This window comes from Mixophyes fleayi, chromosome 7, assembly GCF_038048845.1.
Source record: "Mixophyes fleayi isolate aMixFle1 chromosome 7, aMixFle1.hap1, whole genome shotgun sequence".
NCBI classification, from domain to species: Eukaryota; Metazoa; Chordata; class Amphibia; order Anura; family Limnodynastidae; genus Mixophyes; species Mixophyes fleayi.
Genome location: NC_134408.1, coordinates 6,378,435 through 6,404,581, shown reverse-complemented (window position 1 = coordinate 6,404,581; position 26,147 = coordinate 6,378,435). Strand labels below are relative to the sequence as shown.

Sequence of the window (26,147 nt, the reverse complement as noted above, 5' to 3'; positions counted from 1 at the left end):
CAGCCACTGATTGCTGGCCTTTCCAATTAAAATCCTTAACAAAACCCAGCTGGGCTCAGTCTCAGACTAGAGATGATATAACAACTCTCTCAGGTGTTAGCCACTAACCTCCAGTCCTGACGACACATGCGTGGAACCACTAATCAACCAGCCACTATAAGAACCAGCACAGCGCACTCCTCAGTGCCTGAGCACACCCCTACCCGTATTTCCATCTGTAGAGTTTTTGGCAGAGTCCTCATGTCAGCGAAGTACTCTGCTGCTTTCATGGGGGGAACCAGCTACACTGGGCCGTGACCTGGGTCCTTATTGAGTGAAGTCCATATTTTCTTGCGAGGACCCTGATGAAGTCTTAGACTCCATGACAGTGTATTTGGTTGTGCCAATACCGTCTGATAGTGAACGCCATCTGTATTTGTACTCTGCTACACTTGCTGCCAATCTCTGTTCTACAGGGTCACAGTGATATACTCCATTTTATCCATTTGTTTATTGCATGTTACACTCTGTTCATCCAGTAACAACACCTCCATGTACCAACATTGCCAACCCATCTGTGGACCGCAGTACACGCTATGCGCTGCCCAGGCAGTGCCTACAATCTCTGTGTGCTCCGCTGCATGTTACCAATCCCCCACACTTCATATACTCAGCTGCACACTCAGCATTTTATATACAGTGTCATACACCTCAGTGTATACCGATGGGACAACCTCTCTTTGTATAGCATCCATACATCTTCTGGTGGGTTCCCCCATAGATGCAGAATCCCAAGTTCTCCCATTTGGGGGGTAGAATCAAACAAAAAATAACATAATAAAGGACAATTTTCGACAGACATCTTCAGAGGTTAATCATCTATTAATGTAAATACCCCTGTACTCTGTGGAAGTTACTAATACTATGCAATGATCTCATACAATAACCTGTACTACCAATATATATAATAATGACATGACTACAAGTGTATACATAAATATATTTATCAATTATAAACACAGAACATATCCCATTTCCCATTACGAAGTGCTTGTACAAATTGTGTTATGGACTAAATAGAGCATTTCCCAGTAGATGAAATGCAGCATATATCTTACTATGAAGGCCGCTATGTCCCTTTTCTGGGAACTCCGAGATCTCTCTCATTCTCTCTACTATATCACTTCATATAACATGGAGCAGATTAACCAGCTTCATCTACACTTGTGATTTGATACATGAACACCGGGACCCGAAATCTCTCAGCCTGGCTGCATAGTGATTCACAGGGATATTTTTATATCACTAGGCAGTAAATGTACCTCACATACAAGGATATAAATACACCTGCTGTACTGGTTAATGATAACTTCACACAATGTGGTAGAAGAGATGATTGCAGGGTTGGAGCATTAAGGGGACAACCTGCCTCCAGGTAACACTGAACAAAATTAAGAACTGTGTCATTTATTTTATCCTAGAGAACTCCACCCAGAATAGATGAATCACTTTCTTCATTATCCAGTAGACAGAGGGCGGCTGGCTACACATTCAGAGAAATTGCCAGGTTATACGGATTAGTACATGACCACAAAGGAGTGTTCAAGCAATTACAATGTTCCCATTTTGCCCAACTTCTTTGCTGTGTGTCTCTGAAAAATATATATTTAGCTATTATTTATGGTGACCTTAGCGAGTACTTTCATACTCTGGCGGTCATGAAATAGGACATACGATTTCTGTCCATTGACATCACAGGAATCCTCTGTTTAAAAATGAAGGTTTTTATATTCCAAAATTCATCCATTGCAAAATATAAATCTAATGATGTAAAAAAAAACAAAAAAAACAAAAACATATACAAGTGTATTGAAAAAGAAGCACTCGCCATTATTAATCATAAATCCAATCAATGGTTTTTGCTATTTTTGGGATGTTGTCTCATTTGTCCAACAGCTGCTGATCGTCTTCAGATGACCCAGTGTTACCTCCATGCTCGGACTCTTCTTCTTTTCTATTTTCCTTATGTCCTATAACACCACCCACACCAGCTCCCACCCCGGTTCCAATGGCCCCCAGTGTGACAGAGCCTCCAACTGCACCTGTGACCACTGCCGCAGTTGTGCTGCCCAATAGTGCTGCTGCCTCGACAGCAAGTACCGTTCCAGCCACAGCAGCTCCTACGATACCTCCAGCCAAGCTCAGGACTCCACCCCCCACTGCACAACCAATCCCTATTGCACACTTTGTGAAGCGCTTGGAGTATTCGGCACAGAATTTCTCCTGTTCTTGCATCAAAAGAGATTTCATCTCATCCATAAGTTCCTCCTTTTCATGTTTATTATCACCTTTCAGGAGATCCTTGTACTCATTGACAAGGTTAGAGACCTCAGCTTCGACTTTGGACCTTAATTTTGTTGGTGTAACCTTCAGTATCTTAAATAGAGATGCCGCGATTGGAGCCTAATGAATAGTAAGAGGAGAGTTAAGCAATAACAAAAAGTAACATTTGTATATAGTTAAATAGCTATAATGCATTAATCTGGTTGTACAGTAACAGGTCTGAAAAACTTGATTGAAAGGCTTTCAATGGCGGTCTGTACTTCTAGGCCAAATGATGGCCTCACACATGGGCAATCAGGTGAATCATTCAACCTGGATATTTTCCACACTAGAAAATAATATTTTGATTAAGTATGACTATTAATTTACTGCCCATATTTGAACTAGCCAACAAAAAATGCACTTTTGTATGTGGGGATTTTGTCAGGACCAAATTGACCTAAAATAGAGGTCTGTGTAGGGCTCCACCAAGCACACATGACCAAACCTAAGTTAAACTCTAAATGTACAAAGGAGTATTTTCTTATTTTATAATAAAAATAACAAGAAACAGATCACCGACATAAAGTGAAGAAATAAATGGTTGTAGTTATGGGTGAAGCTGCATTAGCAAAGTAATTAACATTATTCTTTGTAATATATGAACTGCAATTTTTAACACAAGTCAAATATTTTAGTACTTAATATTTTTGTTCATTTCTGCATTTTCAATTAGAGGAATGAAAGAAGTCAAACAACAGCGGTAACCAAGATGCAAGAAGACCAATATGTAATTTGTGGAATTTAAACTCATGTATCAAACGCCTATAACCCTATAGATTGTAAATCTGACATCAGTGCCCTCTTACCTCTTTATCTGTCTGCAATTACTGTTTGTCCTCAAATGTAAACTGCTACAGAATATGCTGGTGTTATGTAAATAAATGTTAATATTAATATCAATAATAAAAAAGAAGAAAATAATGAGGTAGAGAAGCTGTAAGTATTGTTTAAACACAGTGTGAATCACTGAAGTGTATTACCTTTGTTACACTTGCATTAATGTTTGTCTTAAAATGGACATCTTAGTAAGATATTGTCATGATTTGTGATATCAGAAAAGGATAAAGATAAGGAAATATTTCCCAATAGTTTATACAAGCATACTTTTCCACAGTAAATCATGTATGTACTCTAGAAACGATGTTTCCTCTAACCATCATTAAACATATCTCATTTCAGGAAAGGGATGAAACAAATACTATGATGGACAGGTATCCCAGCTATGTTATCAATGTCATTAACACTAGAGATGTTCACTGATCTCTGTGTTTTTGGTTTTGGATCTGGATTAACTTTGTGTTTTAGTTTTGATTTTGGCAAAATCACCCTCGCGTGATTTGGTTTGGGTTTTGATTCTGTATTTTTTTTGAAAAATTGCTACTATATGCTAAAATCAAATAATTTTGCTCTTTTTTGTTCCTACATTATTAACCTCAATAACACTGATTTACAGTAAATTTTTACCACCTCATAGGTCACAATATTATTTTCATACACTTTTGAACAACGACTGCAGTGAGCTGGCTGGATGCTAAGCGACAGAGCAACAACACAAACACACATTAGTTCATAGTACATCTAGGAAACATTTCCACACAGCAGTGGCAGAAAAAAAAAGAAAATTGGTGCAAGATGGAAGTATCTTTGGGACCCTCCCACCCATCCTTATAATGGATCTTAAAAAGTAAATGAACACTTTAGCAAACCAAACACTTCAGCGACACGGAGTGCCACTTTGTTGCTGAAGTGCTTGGTTTGTTTTGGCCCCCACAAAACAAGCTAACAATAAGCTTAAGGCAGCTAAGCTAACAGTGCTGTCAATGAACTCTATCATAAAATTGAGAACATGCCATTTCACCCAAAGCATTAATAAGCATTCCAGCATCAGCTAGCTACCTTCTCTCAGGTAGATCCCACTACCGGCAATCTACACTGTCATAATCCTCACCCTCATCAATGTGTACATCATCCTCACACAATACTAATTCATCCCCGCTAGAATCCATCATTACAGAAGTATCTGTACTTTGATGTATTTGCCGGTAATGGTCTTCCTCGTGGAATTTGTAGTTCCTTTTGATAAACATCATATTTTCCTCATATTTAGGAATTAGCTTCCTACGCTAATCACCGACAAGGTTCTCGGCTCTGCTGAAAACTCTTTCCTAATACACACTGGATCGTGGGCAGCTTAGGTATTGCAAAGCGAGTTTGTACATGGGTGTCAAAATTGCCTTTTTTTCCTCCCAGTATGTAAATGGGCTGTCTGACGTGTCAATTTCTATGCTGTCATTAAAATAATCCTCCACCATTCTTTGGATGTTGATAGTAGGATCAAGTGACTTTACGGCAGAGGTGCCAAGATTTTTGAGCAATTCTTTTAGACAAGACCAGATGTCAAAATGTTCTGCTGAATGATTTGCATCATTCCTGGGTCTCTTAGAAAATCTTAGTTTTTTCCTAGGAGCAGTAGCCTGAGAAACTGAAGGATGGGACGCCATCGTGTCCCGTACCGCTTCAGCTGTCAACTTGCTCACCAGGAGATCATTGCATCTCTTGTGATCTAGGACAGTTGGAAATAAAGAGAAGACATAGTTCTTAAACCTAGGATCAAGCAGAGTTGCCAAAATGTAGCATCAAGATGTTGTCATCGGTATGCCTCTTAGTGAAGGCTGTGATACACAGAGTAGCCTGCCTCTGCAAAATCTGGCATTGTTGGATACATGCATGCTGTTATTGGGTACGTCTTAATTAGACTTTTGGAAAATCAGCTAGAGAAATCGAAGGAGGAGATGAAACTAAGCAATTCCGCTAACTATGTAGGACTTGTAGATCAAGTACTTTATTCGCTTCGCCAGGATCCGAGCGTTATCAACATTTTGAAATTGGATCACTACATTTTGGAAACTGTGCATGATCCTAGGTTTAAGAGCTAAGTCTTCTCTTTCTTTACAATTGACCCAGATCTCAAGAGATGCAATGAACTCCTGATCAGCAAGCTGACAGCTCAAGTGGTACATGACACAATGACGTCTCCTCCCTCAGTTTCTTTGGCAACTGCTGCTAGGAAAAAACTTAGCTTTCCCTAGACACCCAGTGGTGATGCACACGAGTCACCACAACATTTTGACATTTGGTCTACTCAAAAAGAATTGGCCAAAATCGTGACAGGTCTGACGTTTAACTACAAATTTCGCAAGGAAGATCATTACCGGCAATTACATAAAAGTACAGGGACTTCTGTAATGGTGGATTCCAGCGGGGATGAATTAGTATTGTGCGAGGATGATGTGCACACTGATGAGGGTGGGAATGATGACAGTGTAGATTGCAGGTGCTGAGATCTAGCTGAGAGAAGAGAGCTAGCTGATGCTGGTATGCTTGGTAATATTTGGCTAGAATGGCATGTTGGCAATTTTATGTTTTTCGACAGTAAACTTTCACCTTTATTCGATTTTTTTTATTTAAAAAAAAAAGGTAAAAGTATTTTTGTTTCCCTGACTTAAAACCACTATGCAATTGAACATAAGCTTTAGCACATGACATAGAGGGATTAGTATCAGCATGACTGATACTGGAGAGTGAAAGGAACAATGTGACTGAAGACTGGAGAGTGGCAAGGACACTGCCACCCCTCCTGTTTCTGTATGAGCAATGGCACAGTACAATGTCACTGGAGACTGCCAAGAGCACTGCCACCCCTTCTGTGTCTGTCTGAAATGGTGCTGGATCTCCGTGGAGGGCGGTACTTATAGAACACAAAACTCGCGAGATCCGATGACGCAACAATGACGTTTTGCCTCGTTTTCACTTCCGAGGGCATGCAAAAGTACCGAGCCGGCTCGACGTGGTATTCGGATTGGCGAAGTTCGGGTGGGCTCGGTTCTCAGAGAACCTGAGCCCCAGAATCTCTAATTAATACAAAGACTTTGTATATTGGTGTATTTATTAATCTCAACTCCTTTACCTCATTGTCCATGAAATCCTGAAATCTCTTGATGACGATTTTCTTGTTCTGGTGATTTTCAAGTGAATAGAACATCTGGTGAGACAAATATATGATATAAACAACAAGGCATGACATCAGGAAGATAATAAAAGATGTAGAATAAGGCAATGTGATTATTACAAATTTATATGTAGTTTAACATAACATGTGCTGTATGAGAAGTTATATGTCATCCTGATCTACATTTCTACATTAACACATTGAATAAGACCCCACTGGTTCCTCTGTAGTGTTACAAATATACAGTATCCAGACTGCATTTACTGCAGGTACAGTAATATACAACATTATTACCTCTATAGGGGAAGCAAAACCGTATTGTTGTTTCTGCAATATACTGACAAACTCCTGGAAAACAATAACAAAAAGGATTATAAAACACAGTCTATTAAACCCCTGTACATTACTCACTAGACCTGGTCTTATGATCATACAATGTTTCTCCTAACTAAACCTATATACACAGAATTAGATTATAGGATGTTCGATTGCTTTATCCTGCTCCTACTGAGCAATAAAGTCTTCAATGTTATCAATGTTTCTATGTAAAGATGTAGCAGAATAGAACCAGATAGGGAGTGTGTCTTATAGTATCACATTAACAAACTTCCTTAATGATTAACCAGTCAACAGGAATATCTTTTTATTCACAATCACTTATATTTCGCTATTTTTATTCATTTCTGTTTTTAATTAAGCTAATAAAGGTTACATTTTATCTTATGACGTTCATTTCACAATAATTATTTTTGATTGTTAACTCCTGGGAGAGTAAGTACACCTATTTTGCAAACAACCTTCGAGTTGTCTTATTTACATAGTCAAGTTAAGTAGTTCTTTGGTTGCACCCCTAATGCAAGCTATTAGAGAAATCTTGGAAAGATGTTGTAGTTAGGGTAACTCCCAACAATCAGTGCGACAGAGCTATTCCCCTTTCTCTTGTCAATAGATTATTCTCTGCTTTGAATGCTTCAGATAGGGCTGGTAGGTGTGGATTATAACTCCTTCACAATTTCTTTTAAGTATTTCACTGCCTATATAAACCTCACCCACATTACACAAACCGCACCTTCACATTTTTGACTGTTGAGGTATTGGTAGAAAAGTCTGGGCCACGTAATTGTATTTTTCTCCCAGGCTAAAAGTTGCCAGCCAGCTCCTGAATTAGTAGTCGATTGATGGAAGCACAAAAAGTAGGTTGACGGTGCAATATGCTCCCAGTAAACACTAATTGTCACCCGACGTCAGCAGTACAAGGCAGAGGCCAGGCTTCAGGCACGAGATGGATCAGGGAGAGGACAATTAGAAGTTTGTAAATCTAATACTGTGATTTACAGGGCAAAGTCATTGAACATTTGAAAGTGTTCTCCGTCATATACAGTATGTCCCCATCTTTACATTTATTGTTTCTTTAAGCTCATTTCAACGCAAAATTTCCATGAACACCTTCATATAATAAACTATAATACCACTCAACATTCACAATTAAGGACAGACCTTCAGTGTTCCCCCCAGATGGGCACAGGTGATCTGTTCTCCACGGATGTCAGTTTTACAGTGTTGCCAAATCCCACCCACAAGGTCAGATATGTATCTTGTAAGATGACTCCTGAAATCACAATCCATATCTGTGAACAAAGAAAGATGACAATTTGTTGGAGACTGAATATTTAACATGACAAAGACACTGTCAGCTTATAAAACTACCTAAATATGTCTATAGAGTGTAAGCTCCCCTCTTTGTCTGGTAATAGTCTAGTTTCATACTGGTGTATGCTGGCATTATATACATTTAAATAATATGGACAATACATCCAATAATGGACTTCCCGATCATTTAGAAAGAACACAATTCGATTCTTTACATTTTCTGACCCCGTGAACCTGTTGCCTCCGCCACCCCTGGTTGGATGATAGACCTCTTCTACAAACCTCAAGTGTCCATGTTTTTGGATTTGGGAGGTCAAGTTAAGGGCATTGAGGATGATGTTAAAATCTTGATACTTGTTACTACCCAAATATTTGTCAATAAATTCTTTAACGGTAAAGGTGTAAAATAAATGTTTACCCGATATTGAAATACGAAAAAAAATTGCAAAAGTAGATAAATGGACACTAAAAGCCTCATCACACCTAACATTTATTTAAGAAAAAAAAAAGATAAAAATGTTAACAAAAGGTAAACAAAAAAGTTCAATGATAAAAGAAAGTTGAAGTATAATCACATATGAATGCGGGAAAATAGTGTGTATGTATGTCCAAACAAAGATCTAACAGTTACCGAATATGCATCGCACAGGGTGAAGTGTTCAGTAATATAATCATTGATAATTACAGGATATCAGTATGTGTGGAATTACAAGACCTAAAACAGGACTGGTAAGCAGATTCTAGTTTCCCAGAAACCTCTGGAATCTATGGCGTTTCTCGGGTAAGTTGGGTGCCGCTACAACGCATTATGATGCCGACTCTTGCAACAGGCAACACAATAGACGCAATCAGCCAATGTTTTAGTATTACCTGCCAGTCTACCCTGAGTTGACCTGAGGAATTCTTTTCCAGGGTGGGGTAAGAGGAATCCATTAACTGATGGACTTCTCAGAGTCTGCAACACCTGGCGGTATTTGGAACTCTTACGCAGCCTCTGAATGATAAAAAAAAATCAGGTATGAAGTCGTCTCTTAGACGTCCATTTAGAAAGTCAACAACATTAGGTAGACAATTCAAATGTAGACAATATTATATGGTTAGGGTTAGGGATATTATGGTCAACCTAATAATACTGTCTACATTTGAATTGTCGACTTTCCAACCCTGTCTATGTTATGATGTTGACCATATAAATGCCGATAATGTAACCGTCAAACATATGTATCACACCCAAAACATATTAAGAGATATACCTTAAAGACCAAAATTTACATGTGAAGTTAACTATTGTTTAAATATATTGTATATTTACTATAAAATGTTTCATTTAAAAGTAAATCTGTCACAATAGTACATGATGGCTCCGGAGGACTGTATGGGAGGGACACAGCATTGGCCAAACTCCATACAGACAGCGTCATTGTTGGAACTGAACCCAGCTCTCCAGCGTTGTGAACACCGATGCTATTCACTGTGCCACCATTTTACCTTAATATATATATAGTTAGTGTCGGGGAAACTTTATATTACAGCTATTTTTGCTATAAAATACATTAATAGAAATCTTAACCTTCCATAGCACATGAGAGCTTCTGATCTACATTTGTAACATTTACTAGCTCAACACATTGTATAGAACTGTATGAGAAGAAAAACTAATAATAAAAATACAACACAATTAAAAATTAGGGCTCTTCTCAGAAGAGCTAAAATTTCAATATATTTGCACCCTGTGTAATAGGTAAACTGGGTGATAAACACCTTATTGTCAGGGTCTAATGTCTCATCTCATACTACACACACTGTACATACAAATATTATATATATATATATATATATATATATATATATATATATATATATATATATATATATATATACACACACACACATACACACACACTAGGCCATTCTATCAATGATGTAGAATCACTTTGGGAGCTAGATTTACTAAGCTGCGGGTTTGAAAAAGTGGGGATGTTGCCTATAGCAACCAATCAGATTTTAGCTGTCATTTTGTAGAAGGTACTAAATAAATGAAAGCTAGAATCTGATTGGTTGCTATAGGCAACATCCCCACTTTTTCAAACCCGCAGCTTAGTAAATCTAGCCCCGGGTGTTGCTGAATCATTCATCCAAATAAAATGCCCCGAATGTACCGAAATATACACCGTTCAGCCACAATATTAAACCCACCTGCCTAAAATTGTGTAGGCCCCCCTTGTGCCATCAAAACAGCTCTGACCCATCGAACCATGGACTTCAAAAGACTCTGAAGGTGTCCTGTGGTATCTGGCACGCCAAGACGTTAGCAGCAGATCCTTTAGATCCTGTAAATTGCGAGGTGGGGCCTCCATGGCTTGGACTTTAAACTCTGGAACATTTGGAGGCCAAGTCAATATCTTCAACTTTTTGACATGTTCCTCAAACCATTCATGAAAATTTTTTGCAAAGTGACAGGGTGCATTATTCTGCAAGAATGTCATCAGGGAATACCACTGTCATGAAAGATGTAGTTGACATGTATCACCTACCTAAACATTGTTGCAGACAAAAGGAACAGCCACATGAATGCCAGAACCCAAGGTTCGCAGCAGAACATTGCCCAGAGCATCATACGGCCTCCACCTTCTTCCCATAATGCATCACACTGCCTTCTCTACCCCAGATAAACAATGCACATGCACCCGGCCGTCCACATGATGTAAAAGAAAATGAGATTTATCGGATCAGGGCTAAAATGTATAAAGCATCGATTTCTTTAAAAGGCAAAGTTGCTTTTAAAAGCCATTGCCGCTTACAAATTCCCCCACAAAGTCGCCGATTTCCGGCGACTTGCAGGAATCGATGCTTTATACATTTACCCCCCCCACCAAGTTCACCTTCTTCCAATAGCTCCATGGTCCAGTTTTGGCACTCAGCTACCCAATGTAGGCCCTTTCAGCGGTGGACAGGGGTCAGCATGGGCACGCTGACCAGTCTGCAGCTACATAGCCCCATACGCAGCAAGCTGTGATGCACTGTGTGTTCTAACTCCTTTCTGTCATAACCAGTATGACCTTTATCAGCAAGTTGTGCTACAGTAGCTCTTCTGTGGGACTAGACGACAAGGACTAGCCTTTGTTCCCCACACGCGTCTATGGCCTTGTGTGCCCATGACCCTGCCATCGGTTCACATGTTGGCCTTTCTTGGATCATTAATGTTTGGTATTACCCATTGGAAACTGGGAATACGCCACATGACCTGCCTGTCTGGAGATGCTTTGACCCAGTCGTCTACAATTTGGCCCTTATCAAATTCAGATCCTTACGCTTGCCCATTTTTCCTGCTTCCAACAAATCAACTTCAAGAACTGACTGTTCACTTGCTGCCTAATATATCCCACAGTAATGAGAATGAATGTTATTCACATTTGTCAGTGGTTTTAATATTGTGGCTGATCGATGTACATGTTAACTGAAATAAACTTCATAAACAACACAGTTTATAGGCTCTATCCAAAGCTTTAAAAAAAAAAACAACAACCCACAAACATGAAATTGGGCTGTTAAGGTTGTGGGCAATGTTAACTGCCCCATCCCCAAGTATTTTCTGATGACCTAGGGCCTGATTCATTAAGGATCTTAACTTGAGAAACTTCTTATTTCAGTCTCCTGGACAATACCATGTTACAATGCAAGGGGTGCAAATTAGCATTCTGTTTTGCACACAAGATAAATACTGACTGTTTTTTCATGTAGCACACAAATACTTGATAGCTTGTTTGTACAATGAAATTTGAAGTTGATATTTGTGTGCTACATGAAAAAACAGTCAGTATTTAACTTATGTGCAAAACAGAATACAAATTTGCACCCTTTGCATTGTAACATGGTTTTGTCCAGGAGACTGAAATAAGAAGTTTCTCAAGTTAAGATCCTTAATGAATCAGGCCCCTAGTTCTTACAATCACATGTAGTTCATTCAGCACTAGGTTGGGCGCTGATGCCCGTTCTCAAATTTGGCACTGTAGAGTAGAAGGTATGGACCCATGGGAGATAACCACTTCCATGGTCTCTGCCCCATCACCTCCAGTGAGGAAGACCTTCCTTTCTTAAGGACATGGGTGAGGTTATTTTACAGACCACAGGCCCAACTTCACATTAGCCTCTGGGCAGCTATATTAACTGCCCTAACCATTCTATTAACTGCCCCCCATAACATAAAGGGTGCAGTAAATTTATATACAATAAAACAAAAATTATTTATCTTCTAGTCCCCAACTCCTCATGGGGCCGGGGGAAGTACAGGATAAATGTGTTGCCCTATCCAAGTTTCATAGACAACTTTTCTGGAAGGTTTTAGTTTTAATTGGCTAAAGTTCTAATCAGAGAAGATAATTTTCCGTGGCCCTGGTAATGTGCGAGCTTCTCACATGAGTCGTTACAAAAATACAGCTTTGGGGTATATGAAACACTTGCATGTTGCTGGGCACAGTGAGTAGCTCACAGAATATGGTGGATCTCTGACGCATCACAGCGGCTGTCACATGATCAGTAACAGTGACCGTGTAGAGCTGCTGGGGGGTAAGTAAACTGTATAAGTCAGCACACTCTGAGGCTGATACACACCATTTATATAGTGTGTATATATAATGTATTAACTATCATAGATTGTAAGCTTGTGACCAGGACCCTCTTACTACTTTGTCTGTCTGTTATAACCCAGTCTTGTTTTGTTACTGTATTTGTCCCATAAAACACTGCAGAGTATGGTGGCACTCTACAAACAAATGTTAATAATAATAATATTAATAATAATAAAAATAAAGAACATTAATAATAAAAATAATAACAATAACAATTAATAATACTACTACTAATAATAATAATACCTCCATCTCATGCTCTATATAGGTCCGAGCAGCTTCTCTGCCGCAGTTATTTGGATCTTGCCAGTCTCGCACCAGGAGATCCAGATGCTGTAACACAAAACATCACAGGAAAAGTTTCATTGTGTGATACAAGGATATCCATAAACTATATGAAAACAATGAAACATCACAGAATAAACTAAAGCAATCTGAATGTGGCTGGAGCAATGATTACCAGAATAGAGGAGATCCAGACTGCACCCCATGACATATAGACATAGTAATAGAAATGTATTACATATAACATATTAACGTTACTGATGGGGTGGAAGGTACAAGCTTAGATTAGATGAAGGTGGGATGAAAGTGCGGTATGAAGATATGAGCTAGGATGAGGCATTCAAGGAAAGAAATGGTATTATGCAGGATGGAGCGATGAGTTTACAGATGCAGATATGTGGGATGGAGCCTGGAGCTGTGGTTAGAAGTGGGATGATAAAATTGACAAGCTGGTGGAAGTATGTATTTGTAGGATTAGAAGTTTGTGTGATGCAAGTGACAGGTCGGATTGACATGACAGAGAAATAAAGTTTTAGAGATTCTACAAGAAGATGCAGAGATTTTAGAAGACAGTCATAATGCAATAGGAGGAATTTAGAATAACTAATAGTTTCAGTTACCTGTAGATGTTGCAGGGAAAATGACTGTCCTGTCAGCTCAGAGATGTGGAGATACATCTGGTAACACAGTTATAAAAATAGGTGATGTCATTAAAAACACAGTTTGGCATATTTCTTAAGCCATTAGATTATAGCCAAAATTGTTTATTTGTGACTTTGAATTCAAATTCCTTATCATATTTTATATTATTAAATCTGAATTACCATATACAGTTCACTTGTCGATATCCCCCCCCCACCACCACACACATTCAATGCAGCCACTGTATCACGGAGTCGAGGGTACAACTCATCCTTGGCTGAAATATGTGGCTACAGAGTGGTGGGGTGGAGTGAGGAGAGCTCCCCTTCCACAGCCATTTTAAAGTGGTCAATGTAAATGTTCGGTCACTTGGGTGGCGATAGAACGTTAAGCTACAGTTTAATGCACAAATCATTTCCTTGTGTAGCTATAAACAGTTATCCGAGACATTGGAGATCCTCGAGGTGACCTTACCTCAAGATAGTCCAACTCTGTAGTTTTCAAATTTGAAATAACATTGAAAATCTGAGAATTAGAAATAAATTGTGTATATTGTGATATTGAATATAAAATACATCTCATAGACCCATCCTAATGTTTCATATATAGTAATTAATAAGATAATAATAATGAGATAGTACCAGGTATGAGCTGAGGAGCATGGACAAAGCAGACAGTTTAATACAAGTTTCTCGGTCACTCTCAATATCCAGTGACCCCTCTGTGTCCAGGACAAACACGGCCATCTGAGGAGAGAGGATGACAGAAGGTCATTGTACGAGTATTAGTAAATGGGACATGTTCATCACAACTTAAGAGATGTTCTATATAAACTTAGTATTAAAGAGAAAATACATATTATCCATTGTGTGTGGACAGCATTCAACACATAGGGGCATATTCAATTGTTTGAATATCCCGTGGCGTTAAAACTATTACCGTAATTATGGTAATAGTAAGCTGGATTTCAGCTCGCGGCTATGGGAGCTGCGAGCTGAAATTCAACGAGAAAACTACCGTAATAAATGGTATTTACGCAGACTATTACCGTAGTATCGGTAATAATTTGCGCGCCGCGAGATTTTTGGCTATAACGCCAACAATTGAATATGCCCCATTGAATTCAGAAAGGAGATATTCTAATACAATCATAACACCATAGATATTTCTACAACACTTTAATTTCTATAAAAAGCTTCAATCATTAAGCTCTGCAGTCAGATTAGCACACGGTTTCCTACCTGCCCCTTATTTGTATAATATTCCCAATAAAAGATAAATATTGCTCTTATACATAATCAATTATTTCAAGTGTAGTTCTCATTGGAAAGGTAAAAAGAAACAAACTTATGTATGAGACACAACTGATATCTGAGAAAATATCTGGAAAAATGGCTCAATCTTACCTTTTGCCTGTTCTTCTCCAAAATAAATGGTCTGTTCCACATCCATATTCCCTTCGTTACACTGTCCGTCCCCGGTGACCATTCAAACCCTTTGAGGGGTTCATAACGTTCCCCCAGGCTGACCGGCTCACCTTTCTCCTACAATACAGAGACACATTTATTTACTTTATCTAACATTGAGAAAAATACTGGGCCACATGATGTATGTTTATAAAGGGCAGAGAACTATTGTAATGTAAACACTGTAGGTCATAACAGACAAGGCCAATCAGTATTAGGTAAGCACCAAAACCCTAACTCTTAGCCAACCATCTTCAATGCTCTCCTCTCCTTCCGGCCTAGATTATAAAACAATAAATATTATAATTTCATTACCAAAGCTCAAGCCTAGAGGTCATTGCTGATGTACTAATCACATCACAAGGACCTAGATACAAGGGACAATGAGGTCTGAGAATGCACAAGAGATTTAAGTCTATACTATCAATTGATCTGGGGAACAAATAGATCCTCCTTCATGGAGGAATTTGATTCCTTTGCATTTAGTTTTATAATAATTAGGATCAATCTCTCCCATCCAATGTCCAGTCTGTGTCTATTTCTCACCTGGCTGTGAAGGGCTCTCAGAATATAATTCATCAGAGTAGTTTTCCCCCGTCGCTTCTCCCCGATCACACAGATGAGGCACAGGGGGTAATCCGCAATCTCACTGTCCAGGAAACATCTCTGTACTGTGGATTCATCTAAGTGCAGCTGGCCCTGTGCATCAGTGTAAACCAGCTGGACAGCAGAGACCGGAGCCTAACAACAGAAGAGTTATTAAATATTTCCTGGATTATTATTTTCAGTATATGGACCTTCCTACTGCACAATCCCTATATTTTATAAGATAACAACTGTACTCTGTAATACCATCTTTTCCTGTTTGTCCTTTTCTTCTTTGACCACTAGTTGGACCTTTGTAACCAGATGTTTGAGTCTATAGGCCGGTATGAGCTGGTCTTTAGGACAGATCTTCCTGCACTCTGGACATCGGTATCCTTGTGGTTGTGTGGTGGCCCAGTAGGAGGTGATGCAGGCTCTGCAGAAGGTGTGTCCGCAGGTGATAGAAACTGGCTCAGTGAGCTCCTGAAGACACACAGAACACGTAATATCCTCTTCTAGCTTGGAGAAACCAGCAGCACCCTCCTGAGGCATGGTGGCCCTAATGCAGATATATCCAGGAAAAAAATACAAATCAAAACAAAGTACTGACACGAACATAGAAAAAAATAGTCAATAGTTATACACAAAAATATAGATAAAAAACAGATTGTTATTCAAGCAGGAGAAAAATTCAACAATGATGGAGCCTTTCAAGCCATGAAATAGGGATGTAAATCCACAATTGGACAGGGATATACATTTATGGATGTGGACTAAAGGTGTAGAGGACTTTGATATTTACATAGTGACCAGAGAGCTGATAATATTACACATGACACTCAGGAACTAGGCAGTTTCAGTAAAAAGAAACAACATAAAGCAGAAAATAACACAACATGTGCTCCCGTAATAACTTACGGCTTAGTATTGCTGCTCCCCATGATGTGTGTGAGGTCCGGCAGTCACTCAGATGATTGAGGAACCTGTGGATCACGTAGAGTATTGAAACAGCAATGAAACTAGGGAGGTTCAGTATTACTCAGAAATGAAACAGTTAATAGAAACAGCCACTCCTTCATTACTATCTCTGTGCTCCAATGTACAGAGTGTGTGCGAAAGCTACATAGAAATACCTATATGTATTCACATGAATCACCCATGGACTGTCCTACCTTTATCCACATACCAAATGTCTCTTCTACCAAACAGAAGCCAGATATTAAAATTGAATATTGTAATTGCCACTCAACACGTTTATCAGACTTAAAAGTGCATTTAAAAATATAATTAATGAAAGAGAGAGTATCCAACACAGTTGGCGTTCTCTATCAGCTTTTATGTTTATTGCAGAATTGCTTTTGGATTATTGCAAAATATCCTACTGTAAAGACAGTATAAGAAGGGGAAGCAAATCATTTTAGCGGGCACCAATAAATAAAATAAAACAAATAGAACCTATGGATTCAAGCCCCCCAGACTTAGTGAATTTATTCAGGTAGTTTTCTGACAAATGATTCCGAGATGGACTTTAAAATGCTATCACTTAATGGGAGGTGGATCACAGCATGATCTATATTCAGTGGCCACTTTATCTGGTCACCTCTACACCTGCTCATTAATGCAAGTATCTAACCAGCCAATCATGTGGCAGCAAACGCCATGCATAAAAGCACGCAGACATAGTCAAGTCTGTTGTTCAGACCAAACACCAAATGGGGAAGAAATGTCAGGCTGTCATGTCAACATGGACCACAGTCTCTAAGAAATGTTATAAATATACACCAAATTTAGCTGTTACATTTGTTATTGCCATCCTGAGATATAGATAGCAGAAGAGATTTTGCAGCTGTACAAGCACTGCCACAATACTTGTTATATATGCTTCCCATGTAAATGCATGAGGAAACCTTCATAGACAAATCTCACTGCCGGCAGGGTTATTGCCGGTGATAGCAGTATTCATTCTTTGATATATAGGTTCCTACCCATTACTAGAAAGGTGTACTGTGAGGAAACGGGCTGCTACTGGACTGAGAACTTTGTATTCATCACCCGTTTCTCATAGTTTAATGTACATTTTAATCATTGGCCCAGTCTAAGCATAAACACCACAGCATCAGTATATTATGTGTATTATTATTATTTCATGTTGTTAGGAATTATTGCTATTACCTGCAATATTGTATGTAGTATAAATATAAAGAATATTGCCATATTGTGAGAAAATAACAGGGCAGCAGCAGTCATTTTGCTTGTGTTAGTTAATGTAATTACCATTTGTCTCAGATGTCCATTGTTATGAGGTGCAGCTTAGATTTACTTTCTAATCAGAACAATGTCTGAGTTAACTAGCTGGCAGCCCATGTTAATTAGCTAGGTCAACAGGTAATCTGAGAGGTAATGAGGTTAGAACTTCTAGATGATATGCAATGTGCCTCCACAGTAATATACTGGTTGAAATTGCATTGGGAAATGTAAAAATATGTATCAATATAAATGTTATTGTATCAAAATATATCACAGACTCAGATGGCATAACACTGCTGATACAATGTGTCAAAAGTCTTATTGTTTCATGTAAGCGTGCAGTAAAACTTGAGACTGAAAAGCTGCAAACAAGTGTATATGTATGTACGCCGTATTCTAAGATGAGGACCTGTCCAGTTCTGAAGGAGTAGCTGATGTGTTCGCTTGACAATAGACACACCCCTCAGACACTAAAGTCCAATTTGTACAAAAACCTTTTACTCAGAGCACACTTTGTAACAAATGGGTTTACAAAACATTTAGATATAGAATATCCCCAAAATACGTGAATATGTGCGTTGTATTAAATAATCTTCAATCCAGAAATACTTTTTGTGGATGTTTCTGTGACTCCCAATACATTTTATGACTTTGTATTTGATAAAAATGCAGTTCTGGGGCCTGCAGAGCAGCATGAAGTGACACCACATCTATGTATATAATGATTGTGGCTGAAAACTACATCTGCAATAATACACTGCATGAATTACGCCAGCAGGGGGCAGCATTGTCACTTTAGACCTAATTGACTGCAAATCATAATGTGTAAAAACCCAAAAAGGCCATCAATCCCAATCATAAGAGGTCGATCCCTTGGATGTCAGCTAAGATTAAACAGAAATTTGGTTGGGTGATGACCCCATATTACTGTGTATGTGGTCATCATATAAGTTGCTTATTCTGCCTTATGGGACCTAGACCTCCAGCTAGATTGCCGAATGGCTTTCAGCTTTGTGCACACAGGTTTGTGGCTACCTCCGTACTTACAAGCAAGACAATAAAGAAGGGGTGTCATGTGGTGGAGTGGTTGTCAGATACAAATAATAATGTATAACAGCTCTCTGTTGTATTGTAAATGTATTGGTCATTCTGTATTTTTGAGGCTAACAGATGAAACGGAAGCCCCTTATTTGAAAATGGCATGTCCTGTAAAAATCAAGCAAAGCCACTATTTAACATTTAATTTTATATTATATATTGAACGGAATAGTATACATAGACCACACATATCTCCGAACTTTATGATTCTGGAAAGAGGGACAGTGTGAGTGCTACCACCGAGCCGTGACTTGCGAACAATAGGTCAGGTTGCATTAGGTGTCACATACATTTAATTACAACACAAAGTACTCACTGGAAATTAGAATTGAGGGATAAATTAAGCCCGAAGGAGATTAAAAGCGGAGGCTTGTGTACTTAACTAGTTAAGACCCCACGAAGGGTAAACAAAGCAGGGAAGGTGTGGTGATGCTATGTGAGTGTAATAGGGAGCAGGATAAAGGGAACAGTCTATAACAGGCCTGTCCAACCTATGGTTCTCCAGGCGTTGTGAAACTACAAGCCCCAGCATGATTTGCCGGTAGACAACCAGTTGATAGCTGGAAGGTCATGCTGGGACTTGTAGTTTCACAACATCTGGAGGGCCACAGGTTGGACAGGCCTGGTCTATAACATCTCAGGGATAAGCCATCCAACCCCTTTTGGAGCCAGGACAGCATCCCCCCCTCCCTCCCTCCCATTCCTGGCTCCAACGTTCATTGTCGAGTTACAGACTTGCTTTCCTGCTGATGTGCCCTGAAGTACAAGAGGTGCTCCCCGTGTCTTTGCCCAGGTTCTGGTGCTGGCCCGAGTCTGTGAAATCAGCATGTTGCACATGTTCTGATATCTGGTACGGATCCTGGTACAGGCCCATATGTAGGATGAGCCACTCGGTGCGCGGACTCGTGGTAAAGTACGGGTGTACTGGTAGAGGCCCGGAGGTTTGTTGGGCCACTTGGTGTGCAGGCCGTGGTATGGTATGGGTGTGCTGGTTCAGCCCCGGTGGTATGTTGGGCCATTTGGTGTGTGAGCCATGGTATATTACGGGTGTGCTGGTCCAGCCCCGGAGTTATAATGGGTTAGCTGGCGCGCGGGCTGTGGTATGATACGGGTGTGCTGGTTCAGCCCTGGAGGTATAATGGGCCACTTGGTGCATGAGCCGTGATATGGTATGAATGTCCTGATTCAACCCTGGAGGTAAAATAGGCCACTTGGTGCATGGGCCATGATATGGTACTGGTGTTCTGGTTCAGCCCCAGATGTATGTGGAGTCGCTTGGTGTGCAGACTTGATGCCTGGACTAGGGTCCTGCGGCGAGTGCAGCCTTCAGCGTGGTAAAGAGAACACTGTACAGGCGATAATCACGGTTAGTAAAGCGCACATTGATGGTAGGGAGTCCTTTCGAAGAGTTGGCTTAGGTGCGGTGCGAGTACAGCTCCTCAGGGCTGGCTTGTGGTGCATTACGATTAGCCCAGAAGGGTTTGGGTTCCAGAATGACTGTAGTTTAAGGATAAACTACAAGGGTGCGCTTAGGTAAAATGGTAGATAAATACTGATGTCCCAAAAGTGGGTGACCCGTGATGGGACATATAGATTTTGATAGGTATTGATCCAGGTATTGATCAGTTGCCGATGCTGTGTTTGCCGATGCTGTGTACAGTATTCTTCCTTCACCATATCAGTGAGCAGTTAATTAAATAAATAAGTTCTTTTGCCAACAAGTCAGTGTGGTATCTTAATTTCATAGCACAAGTAAGTTTAAGAATAAGGGTTTATAGTTATGTAATCAACTGTTAAGCCTTTTATTTCAAATTTTTAAAGGCAAGTTTTGCCTTAAAGACATTGTCGTTTTTAAAGTTCCCCTGCACAGTCGCCGAATATCGGCAAGTTGCAAAATCCGCAGTTTAATTCATTTACCCCGTTCTGTATTCTCTCTTACACTGTAATATAACCAGACACTCTGTATACTCCCTGTATCTCTGTGTATTCCTGATCTGTGATCTCTCACACTGTAATATAACCAGACACTCTGTATACTCCCTGTATCTCTCTGTATTCCTGATCTGTGATCTTTCACACTGTAATATAACCAGACACTCTGTATACTCCCTGTATCTCTGTGTATTCCTGATCTGTGATCTCTCTCACACTGTAATATAATCAGACACTCTGTATACTCCCTGTATCTCTGTGTATTCCTGATCTGTGATCTCTCTCACAGTGTAATATAACCAGACACTCTGTATACTCCCTGTATCTCTGTGTATTCCTGATCTGTGATCTCTCTTACACTGTAATATAACCAGACACTCTGTATACTCCCTGTATCTCTCTGTATTACTGATCTGTGATCTCTCACACTGTAATATAACCAGACACTCTGTATACTCCCTGTATTCCTGATCTGTGATCTCTCTCACACTGTAATATAACCAGACACTCTGTATACTCCCTGTATCTCTCTGTATCCCTGATCTGTGATCTCTCTTACACTGTAATATAACCAGACACTCTGTATACTCCCTGTATCTCTGTGTATTCCTGATCTGTGATCTCTCTCACACTGTAATATAACCAGACACTCTGTATACTCGCTGTATCTCTCTGTATTCCTGATCTGTGATCTCTCACACTGTAATATAACCAGACACTCTGTATACTCCCTGTATCTCTGTGTATTCCTGATCTGTGATCTCTCTCACACTGTAATATAACCAGACACTCTGTATACTCGCTGTATCTCTCTGTATTCCTGATCTGTGATCTCTTACACTGTAATATAACCAGACACTATGTATACTCCCTGTATCTCTCTGTATTCCTGATCTGTGATCTCTCACACTGTAATATAACCAGACACTCTGTATACTCCCTGTATCTCTCTGTATTCCTGATCTGTGATCTCTCACACTGTAATATAACCAGACACTCTGTATACTCGCTGTATCTCTGTGTATTCCTGATCTGTGATCTCTCTCACACTGTAATATAACCAGACACTCTGTATACTCCCTGTATCTCTCTGTATTCCTGATCTGTGATCTCTCTCACACTGTAATATAACCAGACACTCTGTATACTCCCTGTATCTCTCTGTATTCCTGATCTGTGATCTCTCTCACACTGTAATATAACCAGACACTCTGTATACTCCCTGTATCTCTCTGTATTCCTGATCTGTGATCTCTCTTACACTGTAATATAACCAGACACTCTGTATACTCCCTGTATCTCTGTGTATTCCTTATCTGTGATCTCCCTCACTGTAATATAACCAGACACTCTGTATACTCCTTGTATCTCTCTGTATTCCTGATCTGTGATCTCTCACACTATAATATAACCAGACACTCTGTATACTCCCTGTATCTCTGTGTATTCCTGATCTGTGATCTCTCTCACACTGTAATATAACCAGACACTCTGTATACTCCCTGTATCTCTGTGTATTCCTGATCTGTGATCTCTCTCACACTGTAATATAACCAGACACTCTGTATACTCCCTGTATCTCTGTGTATTCCTGATCTGTGATCTCTCTCACATTGTAATATAACCAGACACTCTGTATACTCCCTGTATCTCTCTGTATTCCTGATCTGTGATCTCTCACACTATAATATAACCAGACACTCTGTATACTCCCTGTATCTCTGTGTATTCCTTATCTGTGATCTCCCTCACTGTAATATAACCAGACACTCTGTATACTCCTTGTATCTCTCTGTATTCCTGATCTGTTATCTATCTCACACTGTAATATAACCAGACACTCTGTATACTCCTTGTATCTCTCTGTATTCCTGATCTGTGATCTCTCACACTGTAATATAACCAGACACTCTGTATACTCCCCGTATCTCTCTGTATTCCTGATCTGTGATCTCTCACACTGTAATATAACCAGACACTCTGTATACTCCCCGTATCTCTGTGTATTCCTGATCTGTGATCTCTCTCACATTGTAATATAACCAGACACACTCTATACTCACCGTATCCATGGATCCCACTGTATTCCCTCTCTCTCCCTGTTCTCCGCTGTATAAAGGAAGACAGAACAGAAAGTGAAAGCGAGTTAGTGACACCTCCTTCCTCCTCCTATTGGGTGACGTATGATCATGAGCAACAGAGTTGAGCGTCCTTGGAGTTACAGTGACAGATGATGTGTGAGCAGAGTAGCCAGGTAGTGCGCAGTCCTACACAACAGTAATTCACAATTGGTATCACAGTTATGATCTGTTACTAAATAAAACTGGAGTGTAAAAATCTATGACTTCTGAATCCAGTCTCTATATGTGGAGAAGTTACGTTCATATGGGTGGTCTCTCCTTAGCTACTATGGTTCTCTGACAATAAATTAATTTGGCCAGGACTATATGATTTTTGGTGAGTGTAATATACAAATCTTTGGGGCATATTCAATTGTCCGCGGGATTGCCGAAAATCCTGCGGTCCGCGCAGGATTACCGTAATAGCGGTAATCCTGCGTGGACCGCGGAGCTGCGAGCTGAAATCCAGTGAGAGATTACCGTATTAACGGTAATAGTTTTTCCGCGCTCTAACCCGCGGACAATTGAATACCCCCCTTTGAGTCTTATTTCTTATGGGAGGTATGAATGATACATTTTCTTCAGACACTGGATGACTCTCAGGTTACACTTTGTTTCTGCTGTGTCTCTCTGTAGTTGTTGTCTCTCAAGGTATTCTCTCTTCAGTACCTGTCTCTTAACCTCTCTTTTAGACTCCTGTCAGCTCCCTTTATGTCTCTCCAATTGAATCTTTTCAGCTCTCTTTATTTCTCTCCAGCTGAATCATGTCACTCTCTGCTCTGCTGATCATTAGATACTATTGTGGCAACTCAACAGCAATGTTTCAAAGTATACAACTTTATCGCTAATAATCAGTTTGTAATTTGAACATCTGACATGTCTAGCATATGAACTGCAAATACTAATTACATCATTGAACATTTTGATGTAATCTCTTATCTTCCTTTCTAACATCCGTCTACTAAACGTATTTGTAAGGCAGGAATGGACATTACACGTGTATGAAAAAGTAGAAGATCTGGTGTTCAAAATAACTCCTAATTATTTTATAGAATTAGATTAGTAACTTACATTGAAGGGGCCTGAGTCATTAAGGCATGTTTATTGAGGGCATCATGCGTTTGTTTAAAACTGCAAGTAAATTGGCTCTGCATACAGCCAAAGTCAACAAGGAAGGGGACTCAAGATACGTGTGGTCATGACTATGGGTGTAGTTGTACTCTGCAAAACAACGAATGTTACAGTCATTTATGATTATACATGGAAATTTTTAAAAAATATGATTTGTGTATTTTTTCCCCCCTTGGAAAAACATTTATTAGTCTGTCGTTAATGTACACAAGACATTTTTACAGTTGCTCCTAATTGCACAAACATGTTATAGCATGAATACGATGCTGACATAACTTGGTCTTAGGACTTAGACTAGCCCTGTAGCTGGTGCTAGAGATTTCTCATACCCTGGCCAAACCCTTTCACATACAGTAGTGATATTAGAGCCGGACATTACCGCTAGATGGACTGAACTGATGACCGCTGAGGCAGTTGGACGCAGCTGCTCTGCAAGTAAGTGTGGAGTCTCTGAGGAGGAGAACCTGTATTGAGGCGACAGGCAGAGAGAGAAAAGTGAGAGTTTCCTTCAGCAACGAGGATGAGAACACAAGTAGCTGTCAGAGTGGAGTGCAGTGAAATTGCTGACGCAGGCTGTATCTGTCGGCAGAGAGTGAGAGGAGAATTCCTTGCTGAAAGAGATACAAAATGGTCTGTAAATATACCTTTGTCATAGACTCGGACCTTTAAATTTACACCCCCGGCTGATAACACGAGTGTGTAAAGTACAGGTTAATCACAGTAGGAAGAATTAGCATAATTTCTATTCCTCACAGGTCTGCAGTACTTCTGTGTATATAGTAATAACAGGCATCCAATGACTATATGTAAATAATTATCACTGATCCTTGCAAACAGGAAAGTCTATAATGCTGGCACTTATTCAGTGAAACTGGTGCCACATCCACTAATTTGTTACAGCAAGAGCCCATGGCCTTCATTCTACAGTCTCATAAAAGATAATAAAAAGAAAGCGTCTGGAATTTTCTGAATGGCAGCAGACAGCAACACTGAATAAGCAGAAAATAACTTCCATGTGCATCACCTGTACAGCGGGGGCCTGAACCATTCAGTAGCGGTGTTTAAGTTTTAATTAAGTAGTTGTTACAAGATTGAAAGTCTCCAAGTTCATATCTGGAAACTTCCCCCAGAATAAAACATAATTATTTGAAAAAACTGTTGTCATTTGTGAGTTGTGGATAACCCTCCTTACCTCAATGCCATGGAGAGGATATCAAGAATGGAACCAGTGTAGATTCTCACCGTGGCTTGGTAAAGTGCAACTTACATCACCCTAAATCACACTGCACCTCATGGGGTAGCACAGAGATCACAGAAAAACAAGTAGAGATGCCCAAAGCTTGATTTAGTCGCTGCGGGCACTAGAGTTTGGCACGCCCTTACTGCAAAATGATTATGGCCAAACAACCCTTCTCAGCCCCGTTCCCTCCCAAAATAATAGGCTATAATAAGTGTCCTTTGCGTACGAAGTTGGAGCGGACAAGGCTGTGCTTTCTGGCGTATGGGCCTGTTCTGGGAATGCGCAGAGTGATTTGACATACGATAATCTCAAAATCAGGAGATACATGCCTTAATGACTCAGGCCCAACATGTTCTTCGGTCATTGTGTTGTTTCTGGGGTCCTGTCCTCCTTGCTGAACTGGAGTTGGTGTTTTTAGAGGAGACTGACAGTTGTATACAGGACATCACAGTGGGCTGAGAACTGTATAATGTTCATCAAAGGTGCTAAGAATCATATAATGGGCATCAGAACAAGCTGAGAATTGTATTTAGGACATCAGAGAAGCACTGTGAATTGTATAATGGTCATCATAGCTGTGAGGATACCACCCTTACCTGGGATGGCAGTTACCATCTGTGGGATTCAACTCACTCGGGTAGACCAGAATATATCCAAAATGAGCCTTTATTACGACAGCACAACACCACAAGACGTTCACAAGTTACAGGGTAAATGGTAGCATGTATCCTCCAGCAGCCTCTTGCAGTC

At 39.8% G+C, this 26,147-nt stretch overlaps 1 protein-coding gene across 1 annotated transcript; it reads right to left on the bottom strand.

The window, feature by feature from the left end:
• Positions 1-967: 967 nt before the first annotated feature.
• LOC142097177 (RING finger protein 112-like) lies at positions 968-24,715 on the bottom strand. The gene is made up of 15 exons (XM_075178812.1): positions 24,537-24,715; positions 22,970-23,015; positions 16,548-16,612; positions 15,897-16,188; positions 15,591-15,785; positions 14,985-15,122; positions 14,220-14,324; positions 14,053-14,103; positions 13,557-13,613; positions 12,898-12,984; positions 8,894-9,017; positions 7,871-8,001; positions 6,668-6,721; positions 6,332-6,406; positions 968-2,442 (listed from the first exon to the last, which is right to left on the bottom strand). The coding sequence occupies exons 3-15, from the start codon at positions 16,568-16,570 to the stop codon at positions 1,921-1,923; spliced, it is 1,854 nt and encodes a 617-aa protein (XP_075034913.1). The 5' UTR covers positions 16,571-16,612; positions 22,970-23,015; positions 24,537-24,715; the 3' UTR covers positions 968-1,920.
• Between the last annotated feature and the right edge of the window lie 1,432 nt (positions 24,716-26,147).